Consider the following 21,451-nt stretch of genomic DNA (forward strand, 5'->3'; position numbering starts at 1 on the left):
TCATGAAAGCACAGTGAAACAGGAATGAAACTTGAGAGCGGTCTTGTGTGAGGCAGTCTTTTTTTTTTTTTTTTCCCCTTGCGAAAATATGACTTTATGGGACTAAGGTTCCTATTGCAAGAAAACAAGAGTGGGAGAAGAAACGGTTCACTGATCTGCAGAGCAGTTTAGCCTCCTAATATTAAAACTACAGTTGTTGCAGATTACATTGTATATCGCCCATAGCCAGAAAAACAGAGAATGAGGAGGGATTACGCAGTGGTGTCACAGGTTTTTACATCTCATTCAGGTTATCTTTTTTCTGTATTTTCATCTCTATGCTGGCATATGCTAAGTGACTCTTTTAAAGGGCTGCCATTTCCCTTGCATCATTTCTACTAATTTTATAAATAGACTTTCCAGATTGAAATAAAGCAAAGTGGCAATGAGTCTGGTAAATTCTGTCAAATCCTACAACAGAAGTATGGCACAAAGAAACCATGCCTCTGCTGACTCCTTCCAGTTCCCCCACATGCATTGGTTGAATGTGCAAGGCAGCCATGCAGGAAAGTTGTGAAGTGCATACATGGAAGAGATGGTAATCACAGTTAACTTCAGCTTTATTGACGCTTTGGGTGAAGAAAAGTTCCTCTGTCATTCTGAAACACAAGGCCACAAGTGACAATTCTATTGATCATAACTAGCAGCTTGTAGGAAGTCTTTGGCTCAAAAAAAAAGTCAATTTATTATGCATGTGTCCTTCATTAGATATTAATTATAACTATTAAGTAATTGTTCTAACACTAGATCTAGAGTTTGTGAGTCTGAATAAATTGTATGATGTATTGTTCTGCTGATTGTTTTTAAAACACTGTCCTCCAACAAGTTTTAACTGAATTTCCTATATGGTTTATAGTGGTATGTATGAAAAGTTTCATCTGTGTTTGTGTTTTAATTACAGATGCTGTTCTTATGTGGGTCGAAGAGGAAATGGTCCTCAGGCTATATCTATTGGCAAAAACTGTGATAAATTTGGTATAGTTGTCCATGAACTGGGTCATGTGATAGGCTTTTGGCATGAACATACGCGGCCAGACCGAGATGACCATGTCACCATCATTAGAGAAAACATCCAGCCTGGTGAGATATTCTGACAAATGTTTTGGAAAAAATGTCCATTTCCTTTTGGTGTTTCTTTTATCTCCTGGAGTTTCTTAAAACTGAACCCTGTATAACAATAGCTGAAATGAACATTTGTTTGTGCCTATCATTCCTGTTACCTAGACCGATCTCAAGCTGACTCTCAAACGAAATACAACAACTAAAATACAGTCTCTTCTGACGGGGAAAAAAATCTGGCCAAGTAGCCAACCAATAAATAATATTGGCTGGAAGGAGAGAAGTAGTCATCATATTCAAAAACTGAAGGAAACCATTACTCTTAAAAGTAAAAGCCTTTCAAAGTCGTGTCCATGTGGTTGAGAGAACGCCTTTCTTTCATGATCTTTACTGAACGATAAGTAGAGACGTGTAAATACCTGTTTAACTGCCCAAGAGCTTTAGACCTGGAGGGGAAGCTGAACACTTTGAATCTGTGACAAGGCCGGGCACCATTCCCAAGGTTTCCCAATCACTGGTTCCCTGTGGAGCTTGCAGTTTTAGCCGGTGGCATTTTACTTTGTCAAAACAAAGCATCTGAGGAACTTAAGAGCTTGAAGCTGTGACTGTCGTCTCTTCATCAGCCTAGAAGTTTTATCCACTCTTGTGTCTTGTGGGCAAGCTGGCAGCAAATGAGGCATGTTTCATTTGCAACACTCATAAATACATGTGGCCTTTGTGAAATGCTAATTTTGACTTATGGGCATTGTCTGTTCAAGAAGGGGTAAAGTCAGAAAATGTCCTACTATAATTTGGGGTATTTGTTTGTTTATCCTGAAAAAGTTTTAAAACAATAGATTGGAGATGCAATGAATCTTTGCCACCTCAAGCAGGGCTTTGAAGAGTAGTAGCAGCTGATAAACACTCACATGGGTCTCTGGTCTAGATGCCCGAAGGGCACCTGCCTCCAGGTGTTTGCTCTAGTCTCCCTGTGCTGTGTTGAGATGCAGACTGGTGCTACGCATGCTCTGCCCCTAGGCTTTTCCTGCCATGGGGGAAATCAGCTGGCATGCTGTTCTCTGCCTCCTGTGCTCTCCTTGCAGTCTTATCTCTAGTTTCTGGCTAAAATTGCTTCCTGGGGTATGGTGTCAGCTTGTGGGTCACTAAATGGGATCGGGAAGTCATGATCACCATGGGACCTGGTTTTTGTTCACCTGTATTATACAAATAAGGTTGCTTAATAATGCCAGTGCAGTTTTTTTTTGCAGGACACCAGCATGAATATGAGTTGGAGTAAGGGGTGCTTTGCATCTGTATATACGCTGGTTAGGGCAAAGGACTTTTTGACTGGAATTATGAACTAAGTATCATTCTTTGTTCCTCTTATTCTCTCATTGTTACAACAGCTGGGCTCTTGAATATGTGACTTACCAGTAGTTGTTAATATGTGGGGGCTCTGAGAGTAACCTTTGAAGCAAAGTCCCTTTAGTATCCAGCCTGCACTGAGCAGGCTTCTTCTGGAGTGTTTGCTATGGGATGGATTTCTCCCCACTGCTAGATTAAGGAACAAGCCAGTAAATTTTGTGGATTCTACATGAAACATAGCATAAGGTATGGGGCCTTCCTGTGGGCTAGGTGAATGAAAATGCTCTTTCTGAATGCCAAATATAGGTGTTTGATGTGGGTTTTGGAAACCATGTCTCTGCTCTCCTGGTTAATAAAAGCACACAATTACTCCCAAATGACTAAGATTTATGAATGTCAGTGAGTGATTATATTAGGATTTTGGATTTTTTTTTCCTGTTTGGTTTTTGATCTTAACAAAGAGAGATGTGACAGAAACGCTAAATTATCGATCATCCATAGGTCAGGAATACAACTTCTTGAAGATGGAGCCTGGAGAGGTGAACTCCCTTGGGGAACCATATGACTTTGACAGCATTATGCACTATGCCAGGAACACCTTCTCAAGGTTGGAGTCTCAGGTTATACCTTTTGACTTTTAATTCTATTCTTCTCTGTGAATACTAAAACTATACTTTTTAAAACTATTCTAGAACATCTTTAAAATATTATCTCTTGCTACACAGTATTCTTACAGCAGTCAAAGCACAGCTTATTTTAAGTCAGACCTTACAGAATAATTTAATTACATTTTTCAAGATATTGCTTACTTTTCTCCTTATAGTGCTAAGTTCCAATGTGACCTTTTAATTTTGCTTCAGTTCTTTAGATTTTAAGTCAAGATAATTTGGAAACATCATTTCATAATAATTACTTTTTTGGATAGTACTTTATATTCTGCAAAAATCAGAATTTGTAAAAATCAAATGAGTGAAATGATTTTATGTGTAATATGATCTGTTCTCTTAGAGAAAAATCTGCTTTGCATAAAGTTTGAGTAACTATGGTTTATGTGGGTAGAACAGGTTATGGTATTAAGAAAATCTACCATTTAAACCACAGCATTTGCAAAAAGCTGTAGTCAACCATTTCGGACAGAGACTGCAGCCTCTTCTGTATCGCTTGTGCAGGTTGTTGCTGTCATCAAAACCGTATAATAAAATTCTGCTGTTTTGCCTTCGGCCTGTTTTAGGCTGACCCATTCTCAACTCCATATTAGCCAACCCAGGGCTTGCTCTGAAATTTGAAAGGATGTGGGGAGCTGTACAACCAGCTGTTCCCCTAGGCTAGCCCTACTCTGGACAGCAAGTGAAGCAGGAATCTTTCACACAGTGCTCCTATTATATTTCATACCCAGTTGCAGTGCAGCAATTACTCTATAAAAATATCACCAGAGTAATGCAAATTTAAAACCTATTTAAAAAAAAAAGTAGAGTTTGTCTGGAAAGTGAAGTGCTTAGCTGCTTCTTGTCTGATTTTACATTTTTAAGGCAAAAATGCTATGGTGATGAAAGTTGTGTATTGTAAAGGAACTGTAAGTTTGTTTGGACATAAAATAGACTTTCTGTGGACAATCTGAGACTCTGAAATAAACTAAGGACCACCAGAAGTCTCGACACCCTTTGTTATAAGCATAAAACATATTTCTTAAGCTTTTTCTCTCTAATACAAATCATTATTATTAAAAAAAAATAAATCCTACCAAAAAACACATTCAGCATACACATAATTCACCCTTGGAAGAGCATGGAAGTGAGCCACACGAGACAGATGTTAGTCACATCACTTGATCTATTTATAGACACATTACCTTAAGGAAGAGATAAGAACCTATATAAAATAGAGTAACTTAACAAGCTGGAACCTCCCAGAGTCCCAGGGCAATGACAACAACAGGATTATCTGTTTTTTAGGCCCTGATCTCACCACTTTCCAAGTTGGCAAAAACTGATAGTGCCATGAGTAGGCATGCCCTGCCCCAAGATACAAGAGGTTGTTGATTCATGCTGTTTACAAACAACCAGCAATCCCTTGAGATCATGTATTGATTTGCACTGATTTATCTTGAAAGCATGAGTCAAGTTCAGTATGGAATATTGCCAACTGTTAGTTGTTAGACTTTGCTCACCAGGGTAAGTAGCAGAAATCACAAAACATCATAAAGTTCTAGTCAAACATAATAATGTTCATGCTGTATTAAAATTGTTACAAATTGTTCCCTTATTAAAGGACATAGAATGGTGCTAAAGGATTTAAGAGGGGATTGGTTTCACATTTTTCAAAGTATAAATAGCATCAGTTTCAGGATGTACCAAAACTTAGTGGAAAATAAAATTATACTTTACTGATACAATCCCTTTTTCTGAAATACTAATGTGCCTTATTTCTAGAAATTAAAAATTGCTATAGTTTACTTTGTTGTTTAGGTTAGGGGAACATCTTAAGGTCATTCATTTTTGCAAAGTTTCTAGTGAAGCCACAAGAAATGTGACTGGATAAAGAGAGCAGTGTATACCATCGATACTCAAAATAACCCATTTATTATAATATTTAAAAGTCTGTATTAATAAAAAGTGTCCCCAACTACAAAGATCCTTGCTTTTATTCATTATTTTGGACCCACATTATCCCCTCTATACTGAAAGCAGCAATTTTAGTTTTCAATGTAAACCTTACAAGTATAAAAATGAGTATCAAAAATTAAAGAAAAAGGTCAAGAGAATATAGAACCATATTCATCTGGCATTTTATTAACTGTTTATTAACTGACATTTTGTTAACTGGCATTTTATTGGTTTTCAAGGGTTTTCAAACTCTGTAGCATGCTATTAGAACTTTTTAGTACGTTGTTCTTCTAAAATTAATTTGAGACTATCAGAATATTTTAAATCATATTTAAAATTGGGGAAATTTTGAATAAAACTATACATTTGAAGAAAGTTTATTACATCTAGTCATTTAGAGTAAATTACTGTTACTGAACTCACATGCGGTAAGTTGATATATATTGTTGCAAAGCAGTTGAGATTGGCGAGATGACATTTATTTTTCAAAAGCAGCCACGGTTAGAATAGAGTTAGACCTATTATAATCCATGAAAGAAGAATGATTTTATGTTAAAAATATTTCCACAAATAATGTGGAAATGCCTTAACACTGATGGATGACTTCACAGAGGACTGGCAAACATAACTGAATTTACCTGCTTTCACACACGTAAGTCAGACTTTAAGACTTCCTTAAAACTTTGTTAGAAACAGGAACTTTGTCATTAAGAATTTCATGATAGGGTCTTACTTAAATGTTCATTTTTATATAATTTTATAAATCATTTTTTCAATGTAGCAAGAGCTGAACTACAGTGGTGCCTTTTCCTAGTGTAATCTAAATTTTAATAAGAGATTTCTCTGCTGTGGTCTAACAAAAATATAAAAGTTGATATGTTAATTGATATATTGAAGGAAGACTCTTTTTGGATGATATTGTGTAAGGTTTTCCAGCCTGCAAAATTTTGCTGACTTGTTTTCTATATTTAAAGTTCTGCATTTTACCCTCTTTCTTAAGCCAAATGTAAATTCTAGTTTTAAAAAACAGTATTATACATTCATAAAACTCAGACAGTTTTATGACAGAAAACTGATAGGGTTTTTTGGGGTCTATTTTTTATTTTTATTTTTTTTTAGGGGCATGTTTCTGGATACCATTCTCCCTTCCCGTGATGATAATGGTATACGACCTGCCATTGGCCAGCGTACTCGCCTAAGTAAAGGAGATATTGCACAGGCAAGAAAGCTGTATAGATGTCCAGGTATTGCACCACAAACAATCAATCAAAAAACACATAGCGACTGTTTGACTTTGTTGTTCAAGAAGAATGATAAATTTTTTGAGTCAGCTGCTTGGTAGTCTGTTTCCATGTTGGCAGCTGACATAGGCAGTTCAAGAAGTGAATCATAAAAAAAATCTTGTAGGTAAAGTCTCTGGAATGCAAAGCACTTAAGAATAGCTAAACTGCTTGAAAGGGCATTTAATTTCATGACATTTCAGTCTTTTCTTTAGCTGTTCAATGACTAGAAAAAACATGATTTTTAATGTCACTTTTGATTTGCATATTTGCACTTAAAAACTTGAGCTGTATAATTAGATGAACGAGTTGCTTTTAATATACTTCAGAACCTGAGTCCTTTTTTATTTGAATTTGAGTGGAGTGCAGTGCAAAAGAAGCAAATTAAATTACTGCAATTGGCTCTGAACAGGACTCTTCAAAATTTGAGAAATTATAAGTTAGGACAACAAAGCTGTCAACGATGTTTATGGATGAACTGGCTAGATCTTACTACAAAGTTTGTACAGATATAACAGTTACATTTGGTATTTGAATGTCTTCTGCCTAATCGTAGCATCGTATAACTTCAAATGCATGTTAGCATTTTACTTCAAATTAGTTTTGAGGTAGAGTTACGGTCTGTGTCAGAGACAGGAGTTGCGTGTCTGGATTAACCCAAAGTTACCCTGTAGAACAAGTCCTTCTCTAAGTGCTGGCAGAATGGTGGTAGTCTTGAAGATGATTTTACTTTCCTTGCTTTGGTTGTAGCTGAGACCAGTTTTAACCTTTGGTGTAAATTGAAGCAGTTCAGAAGTGCCATATATCAGCCAGAATTTACCAGGAAGGCCCTTGTGAAAGGGTAGACATACCAGTCCTCTGCCACATAGGTTTTATAACTCTCCTGCTCCTCAAGGGATTTAATGAAGGGATTTAAGCCAGATATATGGCTACTTTTTACCACCTGATCAATACAGAAGTGCTAAAAAGAGGGATCATGGCAGAGGTGATGGAGCTGCTGCAGATTCATATCAGCATCACTGGGATTAACTGAAGATCTGGGGCATCTGATGTGCATTTGATGTACAATGTACATCTGAAATGTGCTTTTGCTTTGTGCTGTAAGTACACAGAATTCAAATCTTCTATATGTAGAGAACAAGCGCAGAGTTTCTGGGCCTACCAGAGGAGAAACCACATTAAAATATGTTCCTTTTGTAACAATTTTTGTTCAGTTCTTTTGATATAGAAAGTACTTTAATAATAGCATTCTTTCTGGCAGCATTATTTTTAACAGGAGTGTACAAAGAGTAACCATTTCATAAGCACAGAGAAATTACATATATATATTTTGATAAAAGACAAATTTTGAAAGCAAAAATAGCCTGTAAGAATCAAAACCACATAGCTAGAATCTTATGATCATGTTGATTTAAGTAAAAAAATAAATAATGGCAGGTTAGGCTGTTGAATGTGTAGGCAATACTCTAACATGTGCTTTCAATTAGCTGAGAAGGATATAATGTGCTTTTTGAGCTAATGTTCAAATAATTGTTTGGAGAAAATGACCTTTTTATAAAATTCATAAGAAGATATAAATGAGTGATCATTTCTTCCAGTGTTTTGAAAATCTTGTTGAAAGTTAGTTTCACAGTATTGTAAAACCACAGTTGTTCTGCAGTAGTGTGCACTGTAAAAATAACAGTTATTTTTTGCAGCACTGATGAACATACTTCAGAGGGATAATAAATATGAGCAGTGGTTGCAGGATCATGCTCCTTTTCTGGTGCTACACTTCGGCAAACTTTGGGATAAAAGATGATGGTTTTCTGGCCTTACATACGTGAGCCAGCCCATATAAAGAAAGTGAGTTTTAAGTGTGGCAATTAGGCTGAAGGTTTGGCTACAAATTTCAAATACCATACTATCTAATATGCTATTTTTTTTCAGTTAATCTTTTCAGTAGGAGCTGCATAACTGCATAACATGTGACAAAGACTTAAAAATAAACATCTAATAAAGAAAACTCTCAAAGTTGCACGTGATTTATGATCTAATAAATTTTAAGCAATTAGTGGGACTGAAAATTGCAAAACTAAGTATTCCATTTTATGAAAAAAATCCTGTGATCATCATAGTATTTCAGGCAAAAAGATCCCTGATACAGTGCTGTTTACAGAGGTATGCTCTATCTCCTATTTCAGATAAAAGATGTTGATTGCTATGCTTGTGATAGAGTAGCAGTGAGTATTACAAACAATAGTAATAATTGCATTGTTTCTTGTGTTCATTTTTATTACCTTAAATTTAATACAGTGAAAATACATAAAATAGTAACTTGAATTAGTATTTTTGAGAAATGCACCCTTTCTTTTGAGGCTTGATAAAGAATTTTACAGTATTGCAGACATTTCATTTAGAGTTTAACATTCAAAGCAAAGTTCTAGTAATTCCTGCCAGCAGTTACTGGTCCAAGAAATCTGCTGCATTTTTCTGAGGTGTATGAAGATGAACCTGAACTCAGCGCTCCTGGAGAACACAGTCAGTGCAAGGCTGCCTCACAGACTTTTTTCTATTCAGAATATTCGGGTCATTATTCAGGAGAGGGCTCAGTGATCAAGAAATAATTTGAGCTAGGTGAAGCTGAGGCGTGAGATTGGATAACCTGTCTGTTATCAGCTGAGTAAGTGCCAGGACTCAACACTCTATGAATAGCAATTTTGAGTTATTTTTGCATTTTTCTTAGGATTTTTATCAAAGGAAAGCATAGCCACTGATAGGGATCTGTTACATTTTAATACTGAGTTACATTATTACACCACTGAATAATAAAGAGAAAGCAAGCAAATAAGTTGAGGATCCTTCCTCTGTCAACCGTATTTTGGACTTTGAGTGTTTTGGCATTTGAGAACAGATTCTTGGTCTTCAAGCCTGGCTGTATTACAAGGGTTTTCAATCTGTCTAATAAGGTAATAGAAGGTGTTATCTTTTGGCGTAGCTGCTAAAACTAATGTAGGTCTACCATTGTAGTTTGATATAGGAATTGTAGTTGATTTAAAATGTACATGTAGTTTTATAGGAGCAAGAGGATAGGCAAGGGAAATGATGGAGAAGGATACTGTTAGGCAGAGAGAGAGGATGAGGAAAAAAAGTAGGTAGAGAGGGCCTGAATAGTGGATGGGAAAGGAGTGTCAGGCTGGCAGCAGAAGGCTACACGGGAGATGTGGGGATGGACTGAAGAAGTTCAGCACATTTCCATATTACCAGGATTTGGTATGGGTATGCGAGGAAGAGAGCAGGTGAATATTGCCTAGTTTGGTTCTTTTTTGTGCAGTTTTCACTAATAATCTTGAAGCTTGACTTGCTCACATTACAATTAGAACAGAAAAGTGTTCACCTTTGAAAGCCAGCCTTCATTCCCTACATAAGTAGGATTAAGACTTTAAATTAAGACCTTTTCCTCCTAACTATAAGGGGGAATGAAGTTAACAGAAAAATACGATGTGTAGCAAATACTGATTTACTTTTTAATTTTGGCAATGAATATATTATCACCACCAGGTATTTTTAGGGCTCTGTGACTGCAATATGTGTTATAGGTGCCATATATGTGTAGATGTATGGACTTGGGTCTAAGTCAAAAGTATTAAAGATCTCAATTCTCTTTGGAAATGGGTAAGTTAAAATTATCTGTATGTTACAGTATGTATTTACTGGTGCTGTGGACAAAAAATGAGTTGGCTGCCTAAATGCCTGGGTGGCTCTGGGCTTTGTTGTTTGCAGATTTCCCTGTAATCGTTAATAGAACTTGACTGTGTGTGTAGGCCAAACCAGAGAGGTGTTATGTGCGGGCTGTATAATTAAACGCTGGCAGATTTCACTGGTAGAAATTGCTTTGTACAGGCATATAATCTGCCTGCTATCTGCTTCCACTGCTAATCTTTATAAGGAGGAGCAGATGAGTCCTTTTACTATTGAGAATTAAGAAATCTGTTTCTGAACTCCTAAGGAAAGCCAATTGGATCTCGCAGATCATTAATTCAAGTATTGAATAGTATAAGCTGTTCTAGTTGTGTTTCCCTTGAGTAACCACGAATTTTAAACTAAGTGGTAAATATTGTGAAATATGTAAAGCCAAAACATATTTTATAAATTCTAGTTATATTAATTCTTAGTAGAAGTTATCCAGTTGATTTTTTTTCTTTTACTTCCCTAAAGTTCAGAAATATTTATGAAAATTTTGATTTATTAGAAAGCTCATAGGCATTTAGATTTAAGTTAAAATTGTAGGGTGTAGTCAGCTTTACACTATATAGTTTTGTTCTTTAATTCCTAGAAAAAGAATATGTTCTGTGGCAACTACTCATAGTCCACAGTTTTATGGCTACATATAACTTCTATATATGGGGCACGAAATGTTATTAATATTGTGGAGAAAATAATCCAGCATTACATATGAGAGATAAATGCTGAAATGTTTTAAAAGTGTAAAGCTATTATGCTTAAACCGATTGATCTGTTAGCCTGCTTTTATGATGGGGTAATTCAGGGTTAGTAAGGGGTAGTTGTGTAAGAGTCTGCCTTCCCTCTTGTTACTTGCAGGGCTGCATTTGAACTGACTTCTCTTACGCCCCGGATGTTTGATTGTTTGCTTTCCACAAATTGCTTTTTGTGATTTTTTTGTTCCTGTGTATAATGAATATTTGTGAGTCAAAGTGAAAGTTCACTGAGAGAAATGCATTGTGAGCAGAAAAGGTCGGGCAAACAGCATTGTACCGTCATATGCATGTGTCATCTGCTGCAGGGATGCTTAGTTACAGAAATGTTGTTGAAATAGTTATTTAGCCAGAGCAAATAGAAGAAGCACTAAAGCAGGAACAATATTTCTACCCCCTGTGAGAGTACCGGGCTGCAGTGTAGTCCCAATGAATCCATACATGAGGGAGAAGAACAGCAAGAGAGGGCTCTCAGAGTGGTGAGCAGAATGCTTGGGTGCTCACAGACCTCCTGAATTCTGCAGACAGCAGTTTCTCCTCTTCTGGTTCTGCTTTACCGTACTCCTGTAGAGTATTGTTCTACTCTTGGGCTTCCTTTTGATGCTTTACGTCTGCATTGTAAACTATGATACACCTCGATAGTCAGCACTGGGGGAATCCAGTATAGTACTCTGCAATTTATTGAAGTTTTCATTCATTACTGGGTTAAAAATAAATTATGGTCAGTTGTGGATATAGCATTTTTACTGAAAATGGTTTGTACAGAAATAATTATTTAGCACTGAACAGCTTTTGTATATGTGTTATTTGCTGTGATTGCCTACAATTTTTTAAATATAGAAACAAATTATTTTTAAATAAAAGGAGGAAAAGTTTGTTTGTTTCATTTCTAAAGGACACAGTGACATGTTACTTTGGCTGTGAAAATTTTTTGGGATGCTCCCATATCTTTTGTCTCTTCTTCACGATAACCATTTCAATGTCGGAGAGCATATTTAATACCTTGAATGTAGCTTATGCCTGATATTACAGTGTAGTTGTCATATTACATCTTAGACTCATTTTAGCAAGACAGCCTTAATAGCTGTATTGTCTGTCTTTGTCATAAACAATCTCTTCCTTTGTCTCCTTTTATTTAAAGATTTTCCAGGTCATTTATAATTCATTGAGATCTTGATGATACAATGGTTCACCTGCTGGCAGCTGTAGCTCTGTAATTTGAAAGTACTGCAGATCTGATTACACTGTCAGTCACAGGATAATATTCTCAAATTCACATCTTGTATCACACCTGCAAAATCAGCAGGTGGAACAATTTGATTGAAGGTCAAAAAGATGACTGACTGAGGTGTGACACCCTACTAGAATCAGTTTTAATGGTGGAGAATAGCAGGAGCTTCCAGTGTTGTATTTATTGTGAAGAAGAATTATTAATCAGTCAGCCAGCAGCTAGTAGCATGATTGACAGGTGAGATATGGGTGATAAAAGCTTCAGTAATAAAGAATATCAAAGCTTTTGGTATTTTAGACTTTACGTTTACTTTGCTTTATTACTGATATCTCTACAAATTGTTGTTGAAAGAGATACTGTTGAATATAGGATTTAAATTTTCTATACCAATATAAATGGGTGACATTGGGTCAGATCAGTTCCTTACATGGGCAACGTACTATATTAAATGAAACCACTAACAAAATCACAGTGCTGTGCCAATCATTCTGTGCCAGCTTTTGTTTTAGTTCTGTTTTAGTTCTTAAAGGCTGTGACTAAGGGTTTGGACAAATCTTTTTTCTTTTTTCTTTTTTTTCCAAAATAAAATTGTGTGTATAATTTTCCAACTGATTGACAGCAATGACATTTTTAAGACTGCTGTAATTTTTGCTTATGTCAGCAGAAAGCACACAAGTGAAACGGTTCATGTAATAAAAACATCCTGTGTAAAATGGAATGAATGTCAGACTGGCTTAAAGTCATTGTTTGGAATAAATCATAAAATAACTAGTCTGTTTTTCATTCTGCATCTACAGTGAGTTAAATGCATTCTAAATAGATATTGGAAAGACACATTTTTCTGTTAGAAACATTCAATTTTATATTTTTACTGTATTTTGTTTCTTTCAGCCTGTGGAGAAACACTGCAGGAATCTATGGGCAACTTTTCTTCTCCAGGATTTCCAAATGGTTATCCTTCCTACACACACTGTATATGGCGAATCTCCGTGACCCCAGGGGAAAAGGTATTTTAACATGCCCTCAGATAAACATAGATACTAGTTTTAGAATACATTTTTGTGTTTGGCTTTTCATTTACTTTTGTTTTTAAAGCTTCTGTAGTAATTGAAAACAATCATATGCCATAAAACAGTCCCTTGAATGAGACTATGAACTGTATGTCATCGACTTGATGTTGGCCTAGGATATTCGAACCTCAATATCATTACCCTTGGTGGCTGTCCGTGTGAAATGAAGCCATGATTTCAATCTGCTACATGTTCACATCACGAAATCCCTTCAAAGTGGAAACCACTTCAGCTGGTGGTTCAGCATAAAGGTGTAAGGCCCCGTGTTTCCCAGCACCTTGCTGGCTCCTCGGTAGTCTCTGCAGAAGGGGGCTGGAGCTGGGAGCTGTGCTCTGCCTTGGGAAATTCTTAGTATGTTCAGTAAGATTTTGTTTCTTGAGTGAAACAGTATGCAATGGGGTGAAGAGAGCATCGTATTAAGTATTACCTGGTATCATTCTAGTGCATATACTTTTTTTCCGTGGACATCAATTTTACAGGAAGAATGTGGGGAAAAAAGATTGGTTTGAGAGCAGTTGAGAGAGGTGTGAGACATTCTGGTTGAAAGCAAAAACTGCCCTTGTTTTGAAGGGTGTTGCTATACTTTCAAAACATGCTAGCTGTGTCTTGTTTTAAATTACTGGCTCAAATATTAACCTACCTCAAAATAAATAAGGATGGACAGAGCTATAGGAAGTATCACCCGAGACAAAATATGCAGGAAAAATAGGTGCAAGTTTCTTTGCAAGAAGCAGTGGGCAATATTAAGCAGTCAAAAAAAAAAAAAGGCGGTTAAAAGCTGAAATGGAGAACCCCACATCACCCTCAATATCATAGGAGAGTCCAAGGAAGAAACCCCAGCATTCACCACCAGACATTTCAGTTAGTTTTGTCAGTGTTCTCCCGGCCTGTATTGGACTTGGTTTTCTCTCAATAGGATTACTTTATTTCTTGTTTCTTTTAATTCAGGGGCCTGGTAGACACTAAGAATATTTGTTCATGATATGCTAATAGATTCTGAGGAGCTGTAAAAGCAGTTGCCACTATTAGGGATAAAAGCAAAGTCATTTGGAGTGTGTTAGCCCTGCTGTTGGCAAGGGCGAGAAACAGGAGGAAAAATAAACACACTCAGTGCTTGGAGGACGTGGGTGGCTCTACAGGTTGGCAGGCAATAACAAATGAAAACAGATGAGTAAAAGAAGGTTTGCACAAAAGACACAAATTAATCTAGATAGGTAATTTGGTCCCCACTGCCTGTTTTGCTTCTTAGATAATGCTATGATAACAACAAAAATGGTTTAGGTTTCTTTCTATTTCTCAGTTAAAATTAAAGTGTAGCGCTCATCTACAATTGTTAATGGGTTTTGAAAACAATATTAATATGTAAGTTGTAAAATGATTGTGTTTAAGAATTCATAGCATACTGACAACCTTTTGTAAGCATATCTGTGGACTTTAGTGTCACTATAATATATTTGTAATACTGTTACAATGTTCTGAGATAGTAACCACCATCGGAGCTGTATTATCCTGTGCATTGTACAAAAGCTTAGAAGGAAAAAGCGCCTGTCTTGAAGTCAGCAATGTAAGAAGACCAACTCCCTTCCGACCCTACCCTTCAAAAAATGGGGAAAAAAACTGAACACAATTTTCTAAATTTAATGCGACATGATACATAGTCTCTATAGGGGACTGTTCTGACCTCCTTCTCTGTTTCCACAGAATTCAGGAAGAAATGAATAAATGATATTTGTGCTAATGCCAAAGGATTTTTTTGTCAATGCTATTCCCACAGGATAGTATCTCCCTTGAGACGGGGGACCCTATTTGCAGCAACTACTTGATGTGAATAGGGGACAGCAGAAACGAGGTCTAAGTGTTAACTAATGCACGTACCATGGTACCTCATACACAGATATTATGCTTGATCCCAAATTTCCTCAGTGAATGATGGTAACATATCCACTTTGTAAAGGGACAATAAAGATAATTTTAAATTTACTTTTTTTTTGTTTGCTATTTCAACCCTGATAGAGCTCAGAAATGTTTTATAGAGATTACAGTATGTGTAAGTATATCGCATTGTGTTCTGAAACGTCAGTGAATGCTTTAGCCACCTAAAAATATACTGAAAAAGCGTCAGTCCAGATTGTCTAGCTTTTGTCTCTTGTTGAGATTTCACATGAGCACAATTTGAAGGGCTTTTATTCTGTCCATGCTGCTTTTTACAAGTACAGGCACTTGTGAACTTTGGCAGGAAATTCAGTGAAGGACAAGACTGCAGTAGTACGTAGTGTCTGCAGCCATCATTTATTGATAGGGATCATAAATTGCCAGCCCAGTCTATGTGCATCCTTATTGCTAAAATAAGGCAGTTCATTCACCTTTTACTTTCACTCAGGATTTAGGATCATATGGTAAATACCTGTACACAGTGTATCTATACGCAGAAATAGGAGGATGGTGTCAGTAGCACTGTATGCCCTCTGCCAGGGCAAATCCCTCCTTTTGATGTGTGGAGAGTTTTGCTGGCACAGGGAGCTGCAGCTGTGCCAGTGTTTTTTTGACTGCCTTTTTGAATAGGTTGCATTATTTTCTATTTTTTTTCATAACTTTTTACGTGAATGCTTAAACAGGACAGGTAAATCCTTGGTTGATATTGGAGAAAAATCACTTACAGAAAATTTAGTTAGTATTGCCTGGGCTTTGCTATGTATTTTGTGCTTTCTTATCCCAGGCAGTGGGAGATGCAGTGTATTCTCTCTGAAGCTGCAGTGGCACAACTGAATCTGTGTAATCAATAATTTCTTAATTGTGCTGACAAACACCCATTGATTGTGGGTTTTTTGTTTTTTGTTTTTTTTCCTATGAAGCCTTTCAGCCATCCTGTCCCCTTGAACTCTTGCTGTGCCTTGTCTCTAGCTCTATTTAATATTTTGCAGCATTGCAAAACAGAATCTGAAATACATTCTTGTTGGGGTCCTGATCAGAAATCATGCTGTGATAGATTGGGGGTTCTGTATATGTACAGCTAGCTGACGAATTCTGGTCAGTGTTCAGGAATTGCTGTATCATCGAATACCTTGGCACATCAGAGTCAGAAAAAGCTGTGAAGGTTATTTCATATAGTTTCAAAGGCAGGGGCCATTGAGGAGACTTATTCAATTTTAATGACTTCCATTTAGATATCAGCACTTCAGGACAATGACAAGATCACACTTAAGTAAAACAAGCTTTTTCCAACTCTATCCTGGTGACTAGGGTTTGGAGAAATGCAAATTTCTAAACAGAAAACAGAGGATTCTGATGTTTCAGCTGAGTCTTAAAAATGGAAAACTTGTGGCTAGACTGGAGAGAGACCTACAGGCTGTAAAGAGCTGAGCCAGTGGAGGAGGTATAGGATGTGGCTTCCATAATCTGATTCCAAGAGAGCCAGCTGGGTCAACTTCAGCAGCCAGGGAAGGTAGCCTGGCTTTAACCTGACTGTCTGTCTCTCTCTCACATGGCATAAAGAAGGCAGCTCCCTTGTGACCCCCTCTGCCTGCACAGCGGGGTGAGATGGGCATGGGTGAGGGAACAAGTATATTCTTGTTAGGCTACTGAGGGCAGCAGGGTGTTCGAGTATTATAGCGAGATACAAAAGGAGATACTGACCTGTAGTTTAAGAAACTTGGCAGAAAAAGAGAGCAAGTCTTTAGAAGGTGTCTGAACTGCAAAATGTATGAGTTCAGGAGAGGAACAGAAATTTTATAGTAGGTGAGTCCTGTTTGAAGGACAGGTTGAAGAATAAAGAAACAGTCTGCAAAGGATAGACAAACTTGCTGCATGCCTGAAAGTAGGATATGCAGGACCCCTCTGCTGTCTTCCGAGGTAGACTCAAATAGCACTCAGAAGTGTAAAGAACACAAGTAGAGAAAAGCATGTGGGTGGTTGCATTTTTGGCCAGATCTGCATATTTCTTATGCAGGCTAAAAAGAAAAGTAGGTGGTTTGAGGATCCTGATAATATTTGCATATTTATTTCTTCAGTACACATCCCTGAAGGAGTCCCTGAATTGTAAAGGCACAGCACACTGTGGATTAGGCATCTGGGAAAGGGTGCATGTAAGCTAAGAGAAGTTTGAGGGCTGTAGCAGTAAGTGAAAGCAAAGCAGTGAGTTGTGAGGTTCCCTTTCTGGGAAGAAATGGCAGGGGAAGTCTGTGCCCAGGAAGTAAGACAAGGAAGCTGATGAAACAGAAGGTGCTGCAGTTTCTGGGACCAAGAGAAGCACAAGAGCGTGTGGATGGACCCAACCATGGTAGCCACATGAATGCCGGCTGAGGCAGTTCAACTAATGCTTGAACACGTCATTTTTAGATCAATAGTGCAATAATCTTGAAACTGAGTAGTATGGCACTGAAGGATTTCTATCAATTTTCTCAGTTATACTGGAAGGAAAACTGTCTCCCTATATTGTGAAAATTAAAAAAAGATTCTTCACCAAGACCTTGGTCAAAAGCTGGTAGGGGAAGAATGAGAGCCATCCAAAGAGAGAATGTAGTTGTATAGCTCGAGTGAAGCCACAGGTTGCTAGTTAGAAAACCAGGTTCTAATGCTTGCTCTACTGGAGTCAGAGTGCATCCAAACCATATGTCATGCTTACCTGGGTATTTGGAATTGTCTCTGCTGTTGAAGTTTTTTACACTTAACACTCTTAAAGTCTAGCTTGCAGAACTTGCAAAGGTGTGAAAGATCTGGAATAAAATCTTGAGTGTCTAAGGGGTGGAAGTTCAAATCCTTGGAGTAAAACAGTGGACTATTCTGATGATTTGGTTACTGGCTGTTAAGTGTACTTTTCATCTTCTATAGCAACTTTTTCCACCAAAAATTTCCACTAAAACTAACATGTTCCTATGAAGAGATTGAGTTTCATTAAAAACAAACACCCCCCCAACAGTTGCCATCCCCCCCAATTCTCTGCCTGCTCTAGTTTTAAAGGCACTGATATGGTTTATTTCCCATAAAAAAGCTCTAATTGCTGTCATTCACTTAATGATTAAATGTGGGAACATTTCATTATCTTCTTAAATTACACACTTATGAATGCATCCCCTATCTACATAATGCAAAGTATTGTTATTCGAAACTGTTTTTTTCATTAGGACTTTATTGGGTTTGATTTTCAAAGTTCAGGAAAAAGGAATCTATACCCAGAGTCAGGTATTACAAATACTGAAGAATAGCTTAAGGTAATAGAATATCTATTATTGCAAATCTTTCAATATAAAGGATGCACATGTTTTCTATAAAATACGTTTATTTCTTTTATTATTTCTATTGCAAGAAAGAGAGGGGATTGCTTAGCCATTGTGCCTGATTTCAGATTAGTCCATTTTGATCTTTGAGCTCAGGATGGAAGCCTACCATATAATTTGATGACTATTCATCATTACAGGACTTTATGTTCCAGAGAACCAATAACAGTTCTGGAAATGAGTAAATATTACCTAAATGTTGTGGAATTTCCAAAGTATCAAACTAACATCAAAACATATGTTCTTTGTGTATGGATCTGAGATTAAATTATTGCCTCCCTTTGTGGCCCTAAGATGATTGTAGGAAGGGGCTGAAAGATGGAGAGGCAGGCTGCATTTGTTGCATCTCCTACACTGAAAACGTTCCAAAACTGCTTGCAGGATGTTTCTGCAGAGAACACAGTGCTAGAGATAGACTGCAGTTTAAGCAAACCTTTTGCTGGTTTTGTGAATGTGGTAGCAGCTTGTGGGTATAAATGTTTGGCCTTAGTCAAGCATCAGAACAGGTAACCTTTTATTTAGTGCTGTCCTGATGGCCCTTGGCATGCTTCCTGTCCCATACCTTCATCCCTCAAGGATGTGGCTGCCAGCATAATGTGCCTTACTGTAAAGGACTTCTGGCTGTTGGGCTTTATATGTTAACTTACGGATGTTTTCTGTTTCCTCTGAGATCATGGCAGTAAAGGTGAAAGCTGATAGAATCACCCGTGAGCTGGATTTTCCACACAAACAGTCAATGGCTTGTCAGCACAGAGTGATAGGAATAGATAAGAATGGTTTTAATATTAAATAAATAAAAAAATTTCCCATTTTCTCTCAAGAATGAGATGTTTGAGAATGTAACTATTTGTATGTATGTAATTCTGTGAAAAGTAAGTGAAAGCAGAACCCCTAATGCTTTGCTAGCCTGATGTTAAGACACTTAGTGTTAGTTACAAATGATTGTCTCCATTTTTCATTGCTTGGAGAAGAGCCTTGACCATGACTCTCCACTGTCCCATCTAGATGGCCAAACCACTGAGCTTTGTTTTATCTTTAAATTAGCTTCCTCCAATTTTTATCTTTTAAAACTGAACAGCCTGAAAAATTTCCGTCTTTCTGGTTTAATATTGTACTACGTTTTCTTTAGAGAGAAACATGGTGCCTTCAGAAGAGATGGAAGTAAACCGTCCCATCTGACTGGCCCATTGCTTTGGTGTTATATTTCCTCGTTGCTGCTGGACTAAGGATAAATTCCTGTCCTTCTAACTGACACTCACAGCTGCTTCAGAGGCTGCCATGGAGATTATTTTTGCAGTGTGAAGTACTTGCTACTGTGCAGCAGTTCATGTTTCCTTTATAATAGCAGGTTTCAGTTGTGAGTTCCTAGGATCAAAGCTAAAAATAAAACCATTTATATGCTTGTATGTGAGTAAAGAAGGTTTTTAGTTAATCTGAAATATTTATTAATGTATATCGAGGAACTGATTTGGAGGAAGATGCTTTCTCTTTCCAAATATGCTTAAATCCAATGAAGGGATATGAATTGGAAATTATTTTATAATACAAAATATGAATTATTCTTAATCTTCTTGTTTTGACTCATCCCTGAAACTGCAGAACATAATGCTAAGACTGTCCCAGCCAGTCAGGGTCCAGCCTGTAGCTATTGTGAAACTGATCCAAGCTCAATCCTACTCCTGTGCAAGAACAAGTTTATGGCAGTTAGGGATTAGTATTTCTAAAACAAAGTGGGATCATGTAATAGTCTACAGAAGTCCTGATATTATGTATTGAAAATATGCCTATTTATGCATGCACTCAGTAAAACTGGAAATCTAAGTTCAAAAGTTCAAGGAATGCACAGAACTCAGATTTCTGTATCGGAAAACTTTATTACAGTTGCATTAAGGTTCTGTGTGAAAAGAGACAGTGTACCACCTTTTCAGTGGTATTGTTTTCAGCATTACTGTCCATATATATTGTTACTATTGTCTGAAAGTAAATTATCCTCTCAAAACAGTGGTAGAAGAGAAACATAAACCAAAACAAAAAAAATTTTGTACAGTTGTCAGTGATCCTGATGGTTATGAAATGAAAAGAAAGAGGAATTGGCAGGAGAATTATCAAATACCATACTTAAAATTATATTAGAGCAACTATTTTACTACATCATCATTCTCATATACGTGTTTCCCAGTTAAAAGCACCCTGTAAGTTAAAATTGCGTAGTTCATATTAAGCCTTCCTCAGATATGTAAAGTTAAATAAATACTTTTAGTATTCCCATACAACTTTTTACATACTGTAAGAATAATTGAAGAGTAAATTACGTATTTAGACAGTTGGAACCCTTTTACAGGTGGCCACTGTCTTTGGTTCTGCAGAATGCTGTTGAGGTAATTTTCTAGTACTAACCACAGATGATTTAATTAGGTGGCATGGTATTCTCCTCTGATTGCAGATTGTTTTGAACTTCACCACGATGGACCTTTACAAGAGCAGTCTCTGTTGGTACGACTATATTGAAGTAAGAGATGGCTACTGGAGAAAATCACCTCTGCTTGGTATGCAACTGTTGAATGCTGCACTGTCCATAGTTACCATACTCATTCAGTTCAATGGACCACAGGATTTGGACCTTGCTTGCTACCCACAGTACTTTTGGCTTTTTAAATTTCTAGGATGTAGCTAAACTAAGTTGGGAGAAAACCTTAAATGGCCTCACATAAACAAGCCTTCATTTCATTGCAGCCAACTGTTATTCAACTTTACATATGGAAAGATGAAATCTACAGAATGTGCAACTTTTTGCTTTGCTTATGGGTGTTAAGATAGGAAGTTGCCATGGTTTTGTTCATAGAAATGTGGAAATAATATACAGACAAATCTGTAGAGCATGTAATAAGAAATTTATAGAGCATGTGATGCGATGCAGAGAGAGTGAGAGCACCCACTCTAAAGTTGTACTTACCAGTTTTGTTTCTGTATTTTTTTAATTATGAGCGAAGAGGAAAAACTTTATTCTCTATATGAAGGACATGCAAAGCAATAATGAATTAAGTCTTAGAGCTGCAACTCACATGCAGGAAACTGCA

General features: G+C 37.0%; 1 protein-coding gene across 1 annotated transcript in view; it reads left to right on the forward strand.

Moving 5' to 3' along the window:
- TLL1 (tolloid like 1) overlaps positions 1–21,451 on the forward strand; it is a 144,306-nt gene that overhangs the window by 81,579 nt on the left and 41,276 nt on the right. Inside the window, exons 6-10 of the mRNA XM_013942199.2 lie at positions 941–1,119; positions 2,944–3,049; positions 6,165–6,289; positions 12,923–13,038; positions 20,818–20,920. Coding sequence (XP_013797653.1) covers positions 941–1,119; positions 2,944–3,049; positions 6,165–6,289; positions 12,923–13,038; positions 20,818–20,920 — 629 coding nt within the window. The remainder of the gene's footprint in view (positions 1–940; positions 1,120–2,943; positions 3,050–6,164; positions 6,290–12,922; positions 13,039–20,817; positions 20,921–21,451) is intronic.

This window comes from Apteryx mantelli, chromosome 5 (assembly GCF_036417845.1).
Source record: "Apteryx mantelli isolate bAptMan1 chromosome 5, bAptMan1.hap1, whole genome shotgun sequence".
Taxonomy (NCBI): Eukaryota; Metazoa; Chordata; class Aves; order Apterygiformes; family Apterygidae; genus Apteryx; species Apteryx mantelli.